Source organism: Gracilinanus agilis, chromosome 3 (genome assembly GCF_016433145.1).
Source record: "Gracilinanus agilis isolate LMUSP501 chromosome 3, AgileGrace, whole genome shotgun sequence".
NCBI lineage: Eukaryota > Metazoa > Chordata > Mammalia > Didelphimorphia > Didelphidae > Gracilinanus > Gracilinanus agilis.
In genome coordinates this window covers 129,604,936-129,624,716 of record NC_058132.1, presented here as the reverse complement: position 1 = coordinate 129,624,716, position 19,781 = coordinate 129,604,936, and the positions used below count along the sequence as shown (strand labels likewise).

General features: G+C 36.1%; 1 protein-coding gene across 1 annotated transcript in view; it reads right to left on the bottom strand.

Annotated features, from left to right (window-relative positions):
• CCDC169 (coiled-coil domain containing 169) overlaps positions 1-19,781 on the bottom strand; it is an 82,983-nt gene that overhangs the window by 59,940 nt on the left and 3,262 nt on the right. Inside the window, 4 exon segments of the mRNA XM_044666086.1 lie at positions 14,042-14,082; positions 14,169-14,279; positions 14,740-14,751; positions 18,076-18,143. Of these exon segments, the coding sequence (XP_044522021.1) occupies positions 14,042-14,082; positions 14,169-14,279; positions 14,740-14,751; positions 18,076-18,143 (232 nt within the window).

The following is a 19,781-nucleotide window of genomic DNA, read 5'->3' as shown; positions in this document are numbered from 1 at the left end:
TGACTGACTACATTAAAAATAAACAAAGAGAGCCTAATTTTCTCTTCACACCTTTGAGGAAAATGAGATTTTTGTTCCAATAAGGTTCCAGCCTCAGTTTACACTATCAAGGGTCCTATCCTCTTTTCAGTCATGCAAATTCATATCAAGGTCATGCTTGACTTTTTACTCTCACTTTTCTACATATCTAGTCAAGATGGCAAATCTTGTATTTCTCAAAAAAAAATCTCTCAGATAAACCTCATCTTTCCATTCATATAACCTTCATTCAGGCCCTTATCATCTCTCACCTGGATTATGAAAATAGCTTCCTAATTGGTCACATAACCTACATAACATTGACTCTCTCTATCTTTGCTTCCCCTGTGCCTTATCAGTGTAAGGGTTAAATTTAGTGGTTGGACTTAAATTATGTGAAATAATGTGGGCGCCCGGTTTTATTATAAGTTTATTTACAAAATAGAATGGAGGGGCAGCTGGGTAGCTCAGTGGAGTGAGAGTCAGGCCTAGAGACAGGAGGTCCTAGGTTCAAACCCGGCCTCAGCCACTTCCCAGCTGTGTGACCCTGGGCAAGTCACTTGACCCCCATTGCCCACCCTTACCACTCTTCCACCTATGAGACAATACACCGAAATTAAGGGTTTATAAAAAAAATAGAATGGAAACAATAAAGTAGAGAAATGTGAGAGGTTAGAGAAAATACCTATATACTAATCCTTAGCAAGGAGGGCTGGCAGTGAGTAACTATGAGGCCTCCTCCAAGATGGAAGCTAGTCTATTAGGAAACTAGGAAAGTAGTCAGCCCTTTTCAGTCACCCAAAAAAGTAGTCCAAGAGTCAGAATCCAAGTTGAGTGAAGTTCCCTTGAAAACTATCTCTAGGAGACACTCTCCACTAAAGTCAACTTCACTAGACTGCCTGCTCAGGGATTTTTCGTGGCTTTTATGGTGGTTTCCTGTTCCTACCCTCTCTTCACAGGGGCCAATCACAGTTTCCAAATTGTCCAGCCCTGCCCAGAGGCAGTGTCTGTGGTGAAGTTCTCACCTCTAAAGGTGCTAATAATTATTCACACATTTCTGAGTTGTCATCCAGTTTGGATTCTCAAGTTACTGAGTTAACAAATGGGTTTCAGTCTTCCTTTTGGGGGTACAAACTCCTGTAAGTAAGAGTTTCCCTTATTTTAGGGTTAAGTATGGGTTGTATTCACTTTTGATTAATTCAAAAGTAGACAAAGGTGAGTTAATCCTGTACTTACAATATAGTGAGGTACTAAAAGTAGGGGTATTTAAGTTATTGTTAACCAAAGTTTTAACTCCAACTAGGCAAAGAGAATAATAGATTCCCTTTTCACAAGTGTGAACTCAAAGAGAACCAAGAATTCCCTTTCACAATACCCTCTGTGATTCTTTGGAAGACCAAGTCTCCCCAGGGAATGATTTTACATAACCACCTTGTATCTCTAGGTACTAAGTAGGGGTACTTAAGTTATTGTTAACCAAAGTTTTAACTCTAACTAGGCAAAGAGAACCAAGGATTCCCTTTCACACCAGAGCAGGTAAGCTGTGAAAGCCACTAATTTCCCAATGTTCATTTTACTGCATCCTTCCCTTTATCCTTCTAAGCATAAGAATTGGGGTGGAGGGGAAGATATCTACATATTTGGAAATGACTAAACAAATATTGTGATAAGAATGTAATGAAATATTATTGTACCTTAAGACACAATGAAAAGATTAAGAGAAGTATGAGAAGATGTATATGAACTGATGCAGAATAAATTAAGGAAAACAATACATAATGATTATAAAAACAGAAATGGGAAAAAAAGCTTTGTGATGTTAATTATAATGATCAAGCTTGTCAACTCTGAAGAAAAGATGGAAAAAAATGTATTTCGCCTCATGTCTTTGTGGTGGTAGGGAAGATTATTGGAGAGAAGTACTATATATACTATCACATGCTGTTTAATTTTGAGGAAGTAGAAATGACACTGAAGAAAGCAATGATAGGAAAAACAAGTTGATTAGGCTAAGTATTGTTATAAGGGCTTGTGGAGCTAGCAGGAGAATGGGCCTAAACTCGGAATTCCTGCAAAAGGCAAGGTTCAGTTACTACATCCAGGACCAAGCTGGGCCTGCCCACACTCTAAAGGTATGAGATAAAGCAAAGTCTGACCCAAGAACAAATCCACAGCCTAAAAAGAGCAGGAAATATAAGAAAAAAGGAAGAAAATGTCCATACAATGAAGGAATACTATGAATCGATAGAAACTCAAGAGGTAAATTCAGAAGAAGAGAATACTTCTATAAACCCAAGTAGAGTTTCAAATAAAAGAATATCATGGTTAAAAGGGCAAGTGTACCTGGAAGAAATGATACACGGTTACACAAAATTTAATGTTAAAGGACATGGCAACTAAAGAAGAAAGAATGGCAATAAGATTTGATTAGATTAAATGGTGATAAAATTTATCCAATAATTCCTTGAAAATTAGAATATATCAGAATTTAATATAGCTCTTTTCCATTTCTCATTTGTTTAATGTTCCTATTTCCCGTTACATCCTTAAATTTTCAATTAAATCAAACAAAAAATCCAGACCTTCATTGAATCACTGCTCTGTGTTAGGTACTACTCATTTTTAGACATTAAGAAAAAAATTAGACTGATCACTGTCATAGGTGTGCAGTGTTTTCTATTACAGACAAACAATAAACCTCCAGAAGATTAAGCTGAAGAATGAAATATTATTATGCAAAATTTAATAACTAATGTGAAGTTGAGCACTTCTTTATAAAAAATATCTTTTTAAAGAAATAAAAAATTACCAGTTTTATTTTACAGAAATAATGAGTTCTAAATATTCAGACACAATGAAAGTAATATATATGAAGAATTAAAATTCATCTTACATAAACATCAAGTGCCCCCTTGTGGCAAATAATGCTTTTGAAAAAAATTCATACTTGAAAATCAATGAAAATGAAAATGAAATTAATACTAGGTTTATACTAGATAGACACTAGAAAATGATCTATTAAACTTGTCTTGGCTTTTGAGGGTATGATTCTTTTTCAGCTGATTTGTGGCATCTGAAGAGAACTTGAACCCAGTGATTCCAGAGACATAATGCCTCCCCTTAAGGCAAGTTTTGGCCATTGCTTTCCCTCTGCCATCTGTAAGGTGACAGGTGACTATTACTCATATCCTGTTGTCTTTAGGTATTGTGTAATTAGAATCTGTTACCCTAAAAACTACAATTCCCAGAAAAACTATGATCCCCAGCAAAACTAGAATTCCCAGAACCCCACTCACTTCCTGACATTCCGTGCTGATATAGATAGGATATAAATTGGGTGGAGGTCCATCTCTCTCTCTTTTCTTCCTGTCACAACTTTGGTGGAGTGGGGATTTTGAGCAGGTAGAAAAACTTAGTCATATGGTTCTGTTTTATCAGATAATAAACTTTATAAAAATAATACTTGAAGTATTGGACATTAACTCTTACAGTATGGCTCATACTTGGGAATCAAGGGCATGTGGAAGAGTGACCTTTTCTGGCAAGAAATGGTTGGCATGGTAGTGAAAGACACCTTAACCCTCATCATTAGGAGCAAATTTAGTCAAAGCAATGGTTTTTAAGGGACCACAAGTTTCTAGTTCTACTTATGTTTCAAGGAAATACAACTAGAATTTTGAAAACAGAATTTTTTTCTGTATGTTCTGAATTTAGAACAGATGATGAAAAACGCTTCTGTTAGAACAAAATATATGTAATGAACTGCTTTATGATACAAAATGTAAAAAAAAATTTAAATGAACTCATCTCATAGTTTCTGTTTTTATAAATCCTATAAACCAGTGATTCCCAAAGTGGGCGCTACCACCCCTGGTGGGTGCTGCAGTGATCCAGGGGTGCGGTGATGGCCACAGGTGCATTTATCTTTCCTGTTAATTGCTATTAAAATTAAAAAAATACTTTCCAGGGGGCTATAGTAATATTTTTCTGGAAAGGGGCAGTAGGCCAAAAAAGTTTGGGAACCACTGCTATAAACTAAGGATTGGCAACATTTCAGAAATTATAAAGAAGTAGTCCCCAGTACGGTGGACCAGGTTAGGCTGAAGGTAGGGAAATATAACTAATAGTAATCATAGCAAATAATGTCAGGCCAACACTTTATCTGAGCCCTGAGTAAAACTGTGCAAGAGCAAACATGACCATGTTCTGGTTCAGGGCTTAGTCTGGTGCTTCTTGCTGTGATGGAAAGAGTATTAGATTAGAGGCCAATAGATAGGTTCTGATTCTTTTCCTTAATGGAAAGGGCTGGAAGAGTCCACCTGGCTAGATAAGAGGCTGTGAAATTTTGGATTTTTTTACCCTAAAAACACTAAATCTATGGATTTCTATAAGTTTTATATGCACTGAAAATCTGATATGCATATTAACTAAGCCTTAATCCAAGTAACAGGAAAAAAATGTTAAAAAGCACAAGACCAAGCACAGATACTTGAGATATTTGACTGGAGACTTCTCAAGCTGACATTAATGACTAAACTTTTTGGATCCAGACATTGATTATACTAATCTATATGTTTCCCATGCTATCTGCAGGAATAGTGCTACACGTATCTCACTCAACTCTGAAATCCCATGGTGACTGAGCTCAGTGTGTAGAAGAAGAATTCAAGTTTGGCAGCCTGGGTCTTCTTGCAGACTAGTCAGAAAACACACAAAATATTGAAGACTTCAATTACAAAGGGAAAAAAACCAGTAAAAAACATGTGCCAGAATCATTCTCAGCCTTCATATACAAATGTGTTCACTCTCCTACAGACTTACCCCAGTGCTGGAGGAAGGCTACAAATGCAGGGTAGAGATTCCAAAGTGGAGGAGGGGTTAGACTTCAGTATCATCAGCTTTGCATTTAGGAAAAATGTCCAGCCTGACTCTGTCTTCTGGCAACTAGGCTATGCCTCAGACCTGACCTGGCTTCACATCCTAAATTTCAAAGCACAGACTAATAATCTATTCTACCTCTGCAGTGGACAACCACTTGAAGGTCACCAGTTGGCAACAACTCTGTGCCTGATTGTTAGCCTCAAAACCTGTATCTGAATGGTGCATAAAAGGGTTGTTCATATGGTTAGCTATAAAAATTCAGAGATCTCCTTCTCAATGGAAGATGCCCAGCCCTTACTCTCAGCTGAGTTAAAGCAGCTGAATCTCCTTCCCTAGCTCAGGAGATAGAGCTGATGTTGGCACCTCTTGCATAGCTTTTCTGAGGATAGGGATAAACATGCATCCATTTTCTCAGGCTTTTTAAATCTACCTGTGTAACTAATGCTTGACTGTGCAAATTGTCCTAAATCTTAAATCATTCTCGAGAAAGCACTAGAAATATTATTGTACATGGAGATGGAGACAAACTCTACCATTTTCCTGCCAACATGGCAGAGCTTTTCTATCCTTTACAACCTTCCTCCTGTGAAAAATGTGTATTGTCCTGAAGTAGACTAAATAAATGAAATAGGTTAGAGAATAAAATAGAATTGAAGTAGATTAATCCATTACTGCATTATTTAGGAAACTGACCTAATTGCTCCAGGAGACCAAGCAATCTAGGCAAGTAATGGGTCAGAGTCCAAAGTCCCTATGGACAACAAAGGGACATAAGCTAACTTTGGATGAATGTTTAAGTACAAACAAATAGGTCAGGATGGAATGCAAGGTAAACATATAAGCTAACTAGGGATGAGTGTTAGATATATGTGAAAAGTAAATATCCTCCCAAATGATCTGAGTGTTATCTACTTATCACTACCTATGTTTGTGATGAGGCTTTTCTTGACAAATAAGAACCTGGATAGCCTTATAGCTTGTAAACCTATTTAAGCTTCCTTGTAATATGAGTCTGTACAGCTTCCACTAGGGAAGGTTGTCCCAGCTGGTAGATTTTTTTTCCTTTTCTTTTGTAATCAATAAATAATGGTTCCAATTATTGAATTTTTGGGTATCTGGACTCATGTTATGAAGTACCCCACACTTCAGTCCCTTGTAAATTACACCAAACATTCACAGAAATGTTTGGGGGTGACATCTAAGCACCCATTCTGTTGCATACAGTAGGGTTGCACAGATGAGACAACAGGCACATAGGTCACATCTGGGTATGCTACCTAAGACATAAATAAGAATAGTCTTACATATTTTTAGAGGTGCTGAGGCACAGTGGATGGTGGCCAGCCAGGGAGGGAAGAAGAACTGCATTTCTGCTCTGCCACTGCTAGTGGATGTGAAACCATGAGCAAAGCACTTCACCTCAAAGTGCTTCAGGCAGCTCTGAGACTGCTTACAAACAAATTTCTAATCTATCAATGGAAGAAGTTCCTACACTCCAATCCTGGGTTCATGAATGACTTATACTCCCAGTAAATTAATCTGAATTTCTGGACATAGATATTTTTAAATTTTTCTATCTCATTCTTTTTAAGGAATTTTTATGTGCCTTCCAAACCAGAAACTTCGAGCTTATAGTCTTTATCTTGTTAGTGGAAATTTGGGGTTCATTTGAGCCTTAAATATTTAGATATATGACATAAACTTCCTGTGGATGTTTAGGGGACTTTGAAACTACATTGCCCATGATTCAATGTGTTTCTTGTCTTACATGGTGATGTGAGGCAACATAAAGGGTAGCTTAAATACAGAGGACTTGATTGGGACGCTCTTTGGTAGGAGGCATCTAGAAGGGAGAAGGTAATGGCAGGCTATTTGAATTATTTTTATTTTTTATTTATTTTTTTTTATTTTAAACCCTTAACTTCTGTGTATTGATTTATAGGTGGAAGAGTGGTAAGGGTAGGCAATGGGGGTCAAGTGATTTGCCCAGGGTCACGCAGCTGGGAAGTGTCTGAGGCTGGATTTGAACCTAGGACCTCCCATCTCTAGGCCTGGCTCTCAATCCACTGAGCTACCCAGCTGCCCCCCCAGGCAATTTGAATTAAATAATAGCAGGAGCATGGCCTTTTTATATTTTACCAACATGGCTTTAATTAAAATATTAATACTTCTATTTACATCCATCTATATCCATTTTAATTGTAACAATTTCTGACCCCATGTCCTCAGGCTAAGGCCAATTATATCTTCCCCTCAGGAGTCTAGGGTGCCCTGAAGGGTTGAAGTTCCTCTTATCACTATTCCATAGTTTCAAGCCTTCAGTGGCTAGGTACTGCCCACAGTTAAAGACCTATGATGGTATTCTAGGTCCAATTAATTACTAAACATTAAGAAACTTTTTAAATGGGATATTTACTTCAAAATTAGAGAGAGCAAATGTAGAGCATTTTCCCCAATACTTCCAGGACATTCTCTACCATATACTACCTTCAATCTCTAGGGGAGTGAGTTAAAAACGTATCTCACTCTGTATTAGGCATTGATCCTTTTAAATTCATGTCCAGATATAGCCTGATAGCTGGTGAGTCCTCCTGGGTAGGGGGCGCTAAAGATCTCTCCTGACTCCTCAGGATATTTTTGCTGCCCTGGTTCTAGAACCAAGACTTTGGAACATTAGGATATCTGTGTGCCATTCTTATGACCTCACTATATTGTGAGGCTTTATTATCTCCACTCAGAATGGAAAACAACTACAAAGTCAAGGACTAAAGCAAATTTTCTTAAAGCCACATGACCTCAAAAAAGAAAAGGCTCCATGGTCCTTTCCCTTTACAGTTTGATCTCTCACCAGATGCTCTGAGTAAAGAAATAACTATATGAAGACAAATGAGTAAATGTATAATTAATATCATATTGTTTTACTTCTCAAGTTGTGGGAGATGAACAAGAGAAAAAGAAAATTTGGGATATAAATTTTTTTAAAAAATGAATGTTAAAAATGTAATCCAAAATTTAAAAAAATGTAATCTAATATCTAATCTTCTGCCAAGACCTTTAGATTTCATTTGGGCAATATCTCTTGAATATATTCCATTCTTTCCTCTAATAAAGTGTAATTTAACAAAAGAGAGAGCGCCAAATTCCAGATAATATAGTTGAAGGTAAAAAGTCAACACAAACTCCCATCATAAATGGGTCTGGCAGGTGGAGGTTGGAAGAAGAGTAGACAGAATGAACTATTGCAAATAGCCTGAAATTAGAGAACAACAAGTTCGCATGAGCTTCAGTAATCAGAGGCCTGAAACCAGATTAGAAAACAAGTAGGGGATAGATCTGACCACCCTAATAATAAGTGGGGAAGGAGACATGCTTCATCTAGGCACTCTGGAGCATTAAGAATCACAGCAGTAACTAATAATAATAGAGAATGGAACCAGCTCCCAAATGTGGTTTATCCAAGATGGAGGAGGCAGAGACTTATTGAAGCCAGAGGAAAGAGGAGACCTAAGGTAGAAAACTGATAGCATGCCACTGCAAAAATGTCAGGCCTAGTAACCAGATTCACATAGAATGCTTTAGAAGCAGTGGTTGAAGATACAACATGTTACCAGCCCCTGTTCACTAGTAGTGTCTATAATTCATGCTCTGTGCGTCACAACAACGTGAAATGTTATGTATTGTGTGTGACCTCTATGTTTGGTCTGCTGCATGCAACTAAGCACATATATGATGCTTTGGTTATATACTGTATAATGGCCTCTGAATTTGGTCTGCTGTACATTTTTCTTATGTAATCCTTTGAACTTGAAATGTGTGTTTGCCATATTGCCTCCTTCCACCTGGGATTTCATGTGTGTGGGGAACACCCATCTGGGCATATATTTTCCTCAAGGGAATTCTTGGTAGGCACCAAAACAACATGGGGAGAGGGTTCTGACAGATGCATTTTCTTGTCTTTTTTTAAAAACCCTTACTTTCCATCTTAAAATCAATATTGCTTATTGGTTCTGTGGCAGAAGAGTGGTAAGAGTTAGGCAACGGGGATTAGGTGATTTGCCCAGGGTCATTCAGTTAAGAAATATCTGAGGCCAGGTTTGAACCAAGAATTTCCCATCTCTAGGCCTGGCTCCAGATGTATTTTCTTTAAGAAGCAGTCTTTAAGTGCAGATCAAAGAAAGTCATCTTCCACTTTATCTCCTTTATGAGATTTTTATTGCATGTGTGATATGTGTCTTCTATCACAATATAAGCAATATGAAAATATGTGTTGCATAAAAGTACTGGACTGGTATCACCTATATCAGACTAATTACTATCTTGGGGAGGGGAGCAACAGAGGGGAGTGAGAAAATCTGAATCCTAAAGTGTCAGAAAACAATTGTTAAAAATCGTTTCTATATGTAACTGCAAAAACAAATTAATTAATTTTAAAAAAGAAGCAGTACCTATCTCATCAGTAACAAAGAACCACCTTTCCTAGGCTTAGTGCCTCTCTATTAGGTCTAGGGGTATATTTGCATCTATGTTATTAATCTTTCTCTTCATATAGGAAAAGAATCAAATTATTTTCTCCTTAATACCTTCCTATTTTAGGGAGGAAGCAGAGTTTAAAACTTAGAGTAGTTGGACAATCAGTGGAGCTGCTCCTGTCCCTGGCACAAAGGCGAGGCAAGTGCTTCCCCTATCTCACCCAACCAGCACTCTTCGCTCTCTGAAGTTCTTTGGCACCTCATCTGTTTGACTACTCTATCTAGCTGCAGCAAAAGAGATTTTATTTTACCAATTACATGTAATAACCCTTTTCCACATATGTTTTCTGAAGTTATACAATTCAAATTGTCTCCCTTGGCCCCCTCTGTCAGCTTCCTTCGGGAGCTGGTAAACCATTTGATCTGGGTTATAATGTATTATCATGCAAAACATATTTCCATATTGTTCATTGTTCTAAGAAAATACTCATATAAAACTAAAACCCCAAAATAAAACGATAAATAAAGTAATGTGGAAAACAGTATTCTTTGATCTGCATCTGATTCCAAAAGTTCTTTCTCTGGAGACAGAGAGCATTCTTTGTCATAATTTCTTCAGAATTGCCCTGGATCATTGTATTGCTGAGGGTAATTAAGTCTTTCACAGTTGATCATCATATAATATTACTGTAACTGTGTATAATGTTTTCCTGGTTCTTATTCACTCTACATCAGTTCATATAGGTCTTTCCAGCTTTTTTTTCAAATCATCTTGCTCATTGTTTCTTACAGCACAATAGTATAATAGTATTTCACCATATACCACAATTTGTTCAGCCATTCCTCAATTGATGGGCATCCTCCTCAGTTTCCAATTCTTAGCCATCACAAAAAGAACTGCTATAAATATTTTTGTACCAGTAGGTCCTTTCCTCTTTTTTTAAAAATCTTTTTGGGATATAGATCTAGTAGTGGTATTTCCACATCAAAAGGTATGCACAAACATAAAGCCCTTTGGGCATAGTTTCAATTGCCCTTCAGAATGGTTGGATCAGTACACAACACTACCAATAATGCATTAGTGTCCCAATTTTGCCACATAACCCCCCAACATTTATCACTTTCCTTTACTGTCATATTGACCAATATGATAGGTGTGAGGTGGTACCCTAACAAAGTCTTAAAAGAAATGACAATGATAGTAATAGCTAGCTTTTATATAGGGCCTATTATAGGCCAAATACTGTACAACAAAGGGCTAACAAATATTATCTCACTTGATACAATAATCCTGCAAGGTAGGTGCTATATAATCCCTGTTTTACAATTGAGGTAACTGAATTATAAATGGGGGGGGGGTTAAGTGACTTGCTCAGGGCCACCTAACTGGTAAGTATATGAAGCTGAATTTGAATTCAAGTGTTGCCGACTCCAAGCCTAACAACACTATCCACTAGGCCACTTAGTTGGCTATGTCAATTATTTTCTTTTAGGAAGAAAGGAGAGACAAAACTTAGAAAAGTTGGACAATCATGGAAAATGGATCTCTTCTAGGCTCACTCTCCCAGACAACCTCAAAAATCCAAGTTCAAATGTGTCACTGTCAGGCAAAGATTGGGACAACATCTGCTTGAGTCTTTTGTCTTCACAGCAAGGTTTACAGCACATCGCACAGCTCAACCTTCAGTGAATAAATACAGTCACTTGTTCATAAGTAAAGGGCCCTCTGGGGAATTACTTTTAAGTGAACCTCCAGGTGTAGCATCTTGGGCCAGATTTCCCCACTAAGATGTGAAATAGGCTCTCTTTGGGTCTTGGTGGCTCAGACTTGAGGAGGTGTCCTGGGCTCAGGTGGTGCCATGTGTGGCTCCTTATGACCAGTTTTTCTCTAGAGATAGTGCCTCTATTTTCCTGACCAGCCATATTAACTCAGTAACTGAGAAAAGACTCTTGCTGCTGACTCATATTTAAAGGTAAAACTATAGTGTTTCATTATATACCAACACCTCTATCACTTACATCAGCCAAGTGTTGCCACCTACTCTGAAGATACTATTCATTTGATTTCCCCTCTTCAGAGTATCCTTTCCAACCAAAACACAAAGTCAGAGAGATCATGTCTCTCTCCTATTAGAGAATAATGGTGATTTGAAAGTGCTTCCCTACCTAATTCCCAGCCACAAAGCTGGCTATGCAGCATCTATAAATGCTTGAGTGCAGTAACTTTGGGGTACCACATTTAGAAGCATCTAAGGTCAACAATAGGGCTTTAGAATCTCTCCTTTAGCCTTCTGTTTCCTGGCAATAACCCCTGCAATAACTGCATTATTTTAGTGACAAGTCCTAGATCAGAACTGAAAGGTTCTCCTGGGGTGCTGAGGACTCCCCTGAAAATTCAATTCAACCAATATTAGGTACAAAACACCTCTTGGGTACATATACTTGTTATGTACATGTGGTGGAGATACGAAGACAAAAATAAACCAGTGCATGCCCTCAAATAGCTTATGTTTTATTGGGGGAAAGGAGGAGGCATATATATGTAGTACAGGAAAGATCACAGGCTCATTGAGACTGAAAAGATCATCCAATAAAACTACATCATTTTACAGATGAGGAGACTAAGGCTCAGAGAGCTCAGGAGCCTTGACGATGTCACAGAGTTCATAAAGGGCAGTAGAGATCTAAACTCAGGTCTACTAACTTCCAATCCAGTTCTCTTCCCACAGCATCAGAGTTATTTACAAAAATAATTAGGCAGCTAGGTGGCACAGTAGACAGAGTGCTGGACTGGAGTCAGGACTCTTTTTCCTAGGTTCAAATCTGGCCTCAGATACTTAGCTGTGTGACTCTGGACAAGTTACTTAACCCTGTTTGCCTCAGTTTCTTCTCTTTGCCAAGAAGACAAATATAAAAAAAAATAACAAAATAATTACAAGAAGTAGAGAATACTGAAAACTGAGGAAATCAGGAAAGGCCTTTTGAAGGAGGTAGGAACCAAGCTGAAAAAAGGAATGGATTCTACAAGGCAGATGTGAGGAAACTGAAACCCATCTGGGCAAGGTCCAGAGGCAGAAAATGAAGTGTCCTCTATGGGGAAGAACAAGTAGGCCATTCAGACTGGATCAGGGAATATCAGAATCAACAGGTGTAATTTTAAATAAGGCCATTTGAAATTAGATTGCGTAGGTCTCTCATGCCAATCTAGAGTTTGTATTTTGTCATAGAAGCAATTGGGAGCCACTAAAGATTTCTCAACAGAGAATAATATGGTCAGGTCTATGATTTGGATAAATTGAAAAGGAGGACTAGAATCAGAGTTATCAATGAGAAAACTATTGCTATAGTAGAGACAAAAAGTAATTGTGACCTAAATTAGGGATGATGCTAGCTAGCTAGCTAAATAACTGAAGGGAAGAGTTCCATAGATATCATGACAATACAGTCAACAAGACTTGAAAATTGGATAGTAGAGTTGAGGGAAAGGAATGACTTAAGGTTGACTATGACATTGTAAACATGGGTGCCTAGAAGGATGGTAGAATCCTCCAAAGAAATAGGAAAATTTGGAAAGCAGAGACCTTTAGGGTAAAATATAATAGCTGTTGATTGGTTCTAATGAAATACCTAGTTTTGACATTAGCTAGCTATTTAGATGTCTTCCTCCAGCTTATTTTTTTCTAGATGTCTCACTAAATCTTGACTAATGATTTTTGGAGTCCCAGGTCTGTTCCATTCCTTCCTTCCTCCTGTTGTAGTCTCACTCAGAGTTTATAACCATTTTTCTACCAATGTCCCTCTTTATTAACATTTTAACCATTTTAAAACATGTTACCAATAGTTATTCTTTACCATCTTATATTTCTGAATTTATCTCCAATCTCCAAATGGACTTGTATTTACTGTACTCCATTTAATTCCAAACTACTTCTTAAATTTACAAAGATATTTTAATCCTAATTTTCCAACATTTTGGACACTTTTAAAATTTTAGTGTTATTTACAAAAAAGCTATCTTGTTCATTAGAATAAATTAAAATATTTAACACCACTGAGCCCCAAAGTGAATCTCTGTAAACATAACATTTTAAAATTATTTTACAGCTAGGCAGCTCAGTGGATTTCAGAGTCTGGCCTAGAGATAGGAGATACTGGGTTCAAATCTGGCCTCAGGTACTTCCTAGCTGTGTAATCCTGGGCAAGTCACTTATAACACTTATTGACTATACCCTTCCTCCTCTTCTGCCTTGGAACCAATACGGAGTATTGGTTCTAAGACAGAAGTTTAGGGTTTAAAAAAAACAAAAGTTATTCTATACTGGTATTTTAAAATTAAATTTCTGCCCCCAGGATTTAAAAAAACAAACAAAAAACCCCTAAGTTTAAAATAGCTCTAATAGCAATTCCTAAAAGTTACACAAGATGGAGATATTGCTCCAAGAAAAATTATTTGCTTCAATACCACATCTAACTTTCCAAACTGAGATACAAAAGTATAGGCTTTTCTGTATTGAAAAATGAGAGGATTCTATAAAATGTATATGTAGTTGAAACCATATTTAGAATAACTCTTCTTATGGAAAAAATCTTTCATTCTTTGTAGTTTTCCAAAATAATTTACTTCTAAATTTTCCCTTTGGTTAATTATGTAGGGAAATTAATATTTTACTCACCATTGGCATCCGTTCGTAGATACGAATAGAAGATAATCTATCTACAACAAAGCAAACATCAGTTGTTGATAAAAAAATATCAAGTTTTGCCACATTCATAAAAACATTTATATTATTGCTTCTTTACCTGAAGGATTTCCATGAATTTTGGCCATTTTCTCTTGAAGACCTAATATTTGCTTTTCTAATTGATTATTAAGTTCAGTTTGAGCTTCATAACGAGTTTTCCATTCATTACCTTTATAAAGAAAAAGAACAAAAGCAAAATTACCAGTTTCATATCTGTGTTATGTCATTATTATTAAATTTAAATTTATAAGTACTGCAAGTTTATTTAGAAAGAAAAATTTTTATTCCTATAACCCATGTAAAGCACTACTCTTATCTTTAGATCCATTTTCATTTTTTTCTTTCCAAATATACTTTTATATTTAAAATCATAATAAGAAATATAAAATTATATCATCTCAGATCTGGGAGTACCTTTAGATGTCTTTTATACTAACCTATTATCCCATGAACACGTATCCCCCTTGAAACACACCTGAAACAGTAAGCTTTTGGCTAAACATAAAAAGTCATTACCTCAAAATATAGACTATTGTATTTCTAGATAGCTCTGGTTCTTTTTTTTTCCACTAGTTTTCTTTCTAACTATACAAAGTAGCTAACAAATGAATCTCATTAGATGGAAAGACCTTAGAGTTCATCTAATACAATTTGCACCTTTAATATTTCTTAAAAGCAACCCTACAGCCTTCACTTAAAGAATTGTAGTAAAGGGCAGAAAACTCACTACCTCTGCTGAAGGTTAAGGAGAAATTATGTATATTTCTACTATTACAGAAAAGGGTGTGAACTGAAAACCCGTTACAGAGAGGAAATATATCCCTGAGGCTCTATGAAAAAGTACAATTATATGTTGACTTACATCATGAATACACTAGATTGACTGGGAAAGTGTAAATTTTGAGCTCTCATACTCTTCCTAACTTCCATATTGCACAAAGAACTAGAAGAGATTCCACTGGAAATCTCATTCATCATATCCCAGATTCAGCAATCTTGCTAGTCCTGTACATCCCACCTCTGAAGTATTATCCTCTCACTAGGATTTCTTTCACTTCCATGGATTATTGTAATAGCTTCCTAAGAAGGCTTTCTGTGTCTAACCCCTCCCCACCCCCATTTTTCAATTATCAACCAATCAACACTTCTTTTTAAGCAGCACACACACACAGTTCTGTTACTCCTTTTTGACTGGTGAATTAAAAGATAAAATGAGAATTACTTGACACAGTGGGGGGGGGAGATGAATTTTCCAAATTCATGTCTGTATTAGTGATTACAAAATATCTAGCATATCACTCTGAATTGTTAACGAATATTAATTCTGAATGAGAAGAAATGAACTAATATTATTTAACTTAAACTACTTAAAGCACAATTACTATATATTTCGAACTGTAACTTATAAAAAGTCGCATAGGAGATATAATTCAGATATATAATCAGAAATGGTGGGAAGCTAGCCACATGTTGAAAATGAAGGATCACAAATAAACATAACCTCCCTACCAGAAAACAAGAGCGGAATAGAAAATCTGACATTCAAATGCAAGACTGAAGAGAAGGATAAAAAGATAAACAAAATAAGAGTAACAATTAGAATCTAAATAATGTTAAACTGTTTACAATAAATGAGATAATGAGAAGATAATGCATGTAAATTTTAAGAACTTTATTATTATTATGGGACTGTTAAATGGAGTTTACATGGACAGAGGACATCAGAATGTTGAATATGTTGGAATGATCTCAAAAAAAAAAATAAGAGAGAGAGAAAGAGGGATGCACTGAGAAAACTGGAAAGGGAGAGGTAAAATGGGAAAATGTTCTCACATTTTCTCACAGGGGAAAATGGGGGTGTGGCAGGCAGTACTTGAACAAGATTCTCATCAGAATTGGTTTGAAGAGGGAGGTGTGTGTGTGTGTGTGTGTGTGTGTGTGTGTGTGTGTGTGTGTGTGTGTGTGTGTGTGTGTATACACATGCTCAGTTGTGTATAGAAATTCAATTTACCCTACAGGGAAGTAGGAGAAGAAGGAGATGAAAGAAAAGGGAGATGGAGATGATAAAAGGAAGGGCAAATTAATGAAGGCAGTGATTAAAAGCAAAATAAGTTTTTGAGGACGGACAGAATAAAAAGAGACTCTGAGGAAGGAACAGAAGAAAATGGGATAGTGGGGAACTGCACTGATAGTAATCATGTGAAAGTAAATAGGACGAGCTTACCCATAAAGCAGAAGCAGATAGCAAAATGGATTGGAAATCAGAATCCAACAGTATCTCATTTAGAGACATACTTGAAACAGAGATACAAAGAGTTTTAAAAAACAAAATAAAAATATGCTTCAACTAAGGTAAAAAAGGTAGGGATAGCAATTATGATCTCAGACAAAGCAAAAGCAAAAACAGACCTAATTTAAAAGAGATAATCAAGGAAACTGCATTATGCTAAAAGGTATCATAGACAATGAACTAATATAAAGTTTCTCAACTAATAAAATGTCAAAGGATTTAATAGTAGTTTTTAGAAGAAATCAAATCTGTCCATAATCATATGAAAAATTACTCCAAATCACTATAGACTGAAGAATGCCTAATTAAAACAACTCTGGGGCAGTACCTCATATTTATTAGAAATGACAAAAGCTGAGGGAAATAAATAGATATATTAATGAACTATTGATGGAGTACTGAACTGATCTAATCATTCTGGAGAACAATTTGGAACTATGCTCAAAGAGCTATACAATTATGCATAACCTTTGACCAAGCAAAACCATTACTAGGTCTGTATCCCAAAGAGATCAAAGAAAAAGGAAAAGAACTTATATGTACAAAAATATTTATAGCAGCTTTTTTGTGGTGGCAAAGATTTGGAAATCAAGGTATGCTCATCAATTGGGAAATGACTGAAAAGTTATGGAATATAATTGTGATAGAACATTATTGTGCTATAAGAAATAAGGAAGGGAGTGGTTTCATAAAAATATAGCAAGACTTTTATGAATGGATGCAAAGTGAAGTGAGAAGAACTGGGAGATTACTGTTCATATTAACAGCATGTTGTGATGATCAACTGTGAAAGACATTTCTGATTGACATAATGACCCAAAACAATTCCAAAGGATTCATGATGAACAAATGCTATCTACTTCCAAAGAGAATTGATGGACTAAAGTATATTTTTCATTTTATTGATTTTTCTTATTTTAGAAATATAGCTAATATGGAAATATGTTTTATATGATTTCACATGTATAACTGATATGTTGCTTATTTTCTCAATGGGTAAGGGGTAAGGAGGTACAAAATTTGGGACTCAAAATTTAAAAAGAAAAGAAAGTTAAAAAATGAATAATATGGGGGGGAGTCAGGGGGTGAAGGGGAAAGTAAGAGCATGAACCATGTAACCATGTTAACTTTTCTAAAAAATAAAAATTATTAAATGAAAAAAATAAAAATGAATAATACATTAAAGTATATGTGGTGTGAAAGAGAAAAAGAGAAAGACAGATAGCTAGAGAGATTTTGTGTGTGTGTTGTGTGTGAGAGAGAGAGAAAGAGAAAGAAAGACAGTAATGGCAAATTATAAATTATTTTATAAACACACACACACACACACACACACACACAAATCCCAAACAAATCAAACAACCCAAGCATGAAAATGGTATTCATAGAACATAAAATTACCTAGAATAGTATCTGTGGGAAAATAAGTATAAGATCATTCCAAGATAAAAAGTATAAAACTGTATCAACCTGTAATGATGAAAGAAAATATTGCCACACTTATAGAAATGTCAATAGATCTATTGAAGTTGAATTTTATTGCATGGTTATGTAATATTATTAACCACCAAACATAAACAGTTATTACAATACTGTTTGCACAATTTTCTCTTATCATTTTTCCTAGTAAGAAAAATAATAATATAAAGAAAAATTATACCTTCATCCTCAACACTTTTTAATTCTTCTTCTAATTCCACTATCTTGTTCCTGATTTCAAGTGTTGTGAGTTGCACTATATCCCTGTATAATGAAAGAAACTGATTATATAATGTTCATCATCTTTCAGTAGAAAAAAAAATACTGTAATGAATACAGTAACATTTTACTTATCCAGGAGACATTTTATCTTCACCCTCCAATTGGATAGTATGCATATAAAAACTTAAGAGAAAAAAAATATTCTGTACAACTAAAGTAGTTGTCCATAATGTAATCCACTGAAAGTCAAGCATTTCAAAGGATAGTCTGGCAGGCAACTGACTGGACACCTAATTTACTCCTATTTTGTATAAGATTCCAAAAGGTCTGGTTTCCCATGCCAAGACAACTTTTTAAGCAACAAATTAAAAAATGAGAGGATTTTTGCTAGAAGCAATGAAATGTATAGTACAAAAAGTAACAGCTCAACAGGAAACAATGGAGAAAACTGTAAAAAATAGACTAAAAAACTCTAAAAACAAAGCAGCCAGAGGCACTAGGAGAAGCAAATAGCCAAGGCCAACAGCTCTGTGTCCTCAGTCTCACCCCTGTCAGTAGTTTCTTAACTGGTTTCCCTAATTCCAATTTTACCCCTCTGCATTATATGCTCCATTCTAGGATGTGCTAAAGTGATATTCTGATAGAATATATCTTGTATATCTCTAACCTGATCAAGAAACACTTTTGGCTAGCTAAGTGCCTCTAGGAACTATAAATATAAACCATTCCTTTGTTTTGTATTAAAGCAGATGCTTACCCACTATAGTTATCAAACTCCAACCCCCTCCCCCAACCTTCCCCTTCACACTCTCATAGCCCCTAGGGGATTCGACTATTGTACAGTCATTTTCAGTTATTTTCATTTTCAGAGTCTTCACGATCCCATTTTGGAATTTTCTTGGCAGAGGCACTGGAGTGATTTGCCATTTTCTTCTGCAGCTTATTTTACAAATGAGGAAACTGAGGCAAATACGGATAAGCAGCTTGCCCAGGCTCAAATAGCTAGTGTCTAAGAGAATTCAGGAAGGTGAGTCTTCCTGATGCTCTCCTCTATCTTTAAAAATACTTTAACTGATTTTTGCCATCCCTTCAAATTACATCTTACAATCTCCCCTTCATTTCTTAGCCAAATTTCTAGAAAAAGGTTACTTGTGTTTCATTTCTTCTCCTCCCATTCATTTAACAAACTTTTTCAGTCTGACTTGCCACCTTATAACTCAACTAAAACTGCTCATTCCAAAGTTATCTTTTCAATAATCTCTCCCTGCAGCCCCTAAAAATCTCTTAATTGCAGAATCAGATTATCTTTTCTCACTTGTAATTCTTCTTGAGCTCTCTGTTGCGGCATTTGACAGTATTGATTTCCTTGATAGGCTTTTTCCTGACATCACTATCTCCTACTCCTCCTGCTTGACTGGCCTTAGTTTTTTTTGCTGAACCATCATCCATATTCACTCCCTTTTAATTGTAGGTGTAAACCCACCAGGCTCTGTCTTAGGTCTCTTTTATATAATATGTGACCTCATCACTTTCCCTGGGTTTAACTTTTATCACTATGCAGATAATCAATGAGTCCCAATCCCTCTTCTGAGCCCAGTCTTACATCATCAACTGCCTATTTATTGCACATGTCAAAGGGATGTCTCTGGGACATTTCAAACCCAATATTTTCAAAATCAG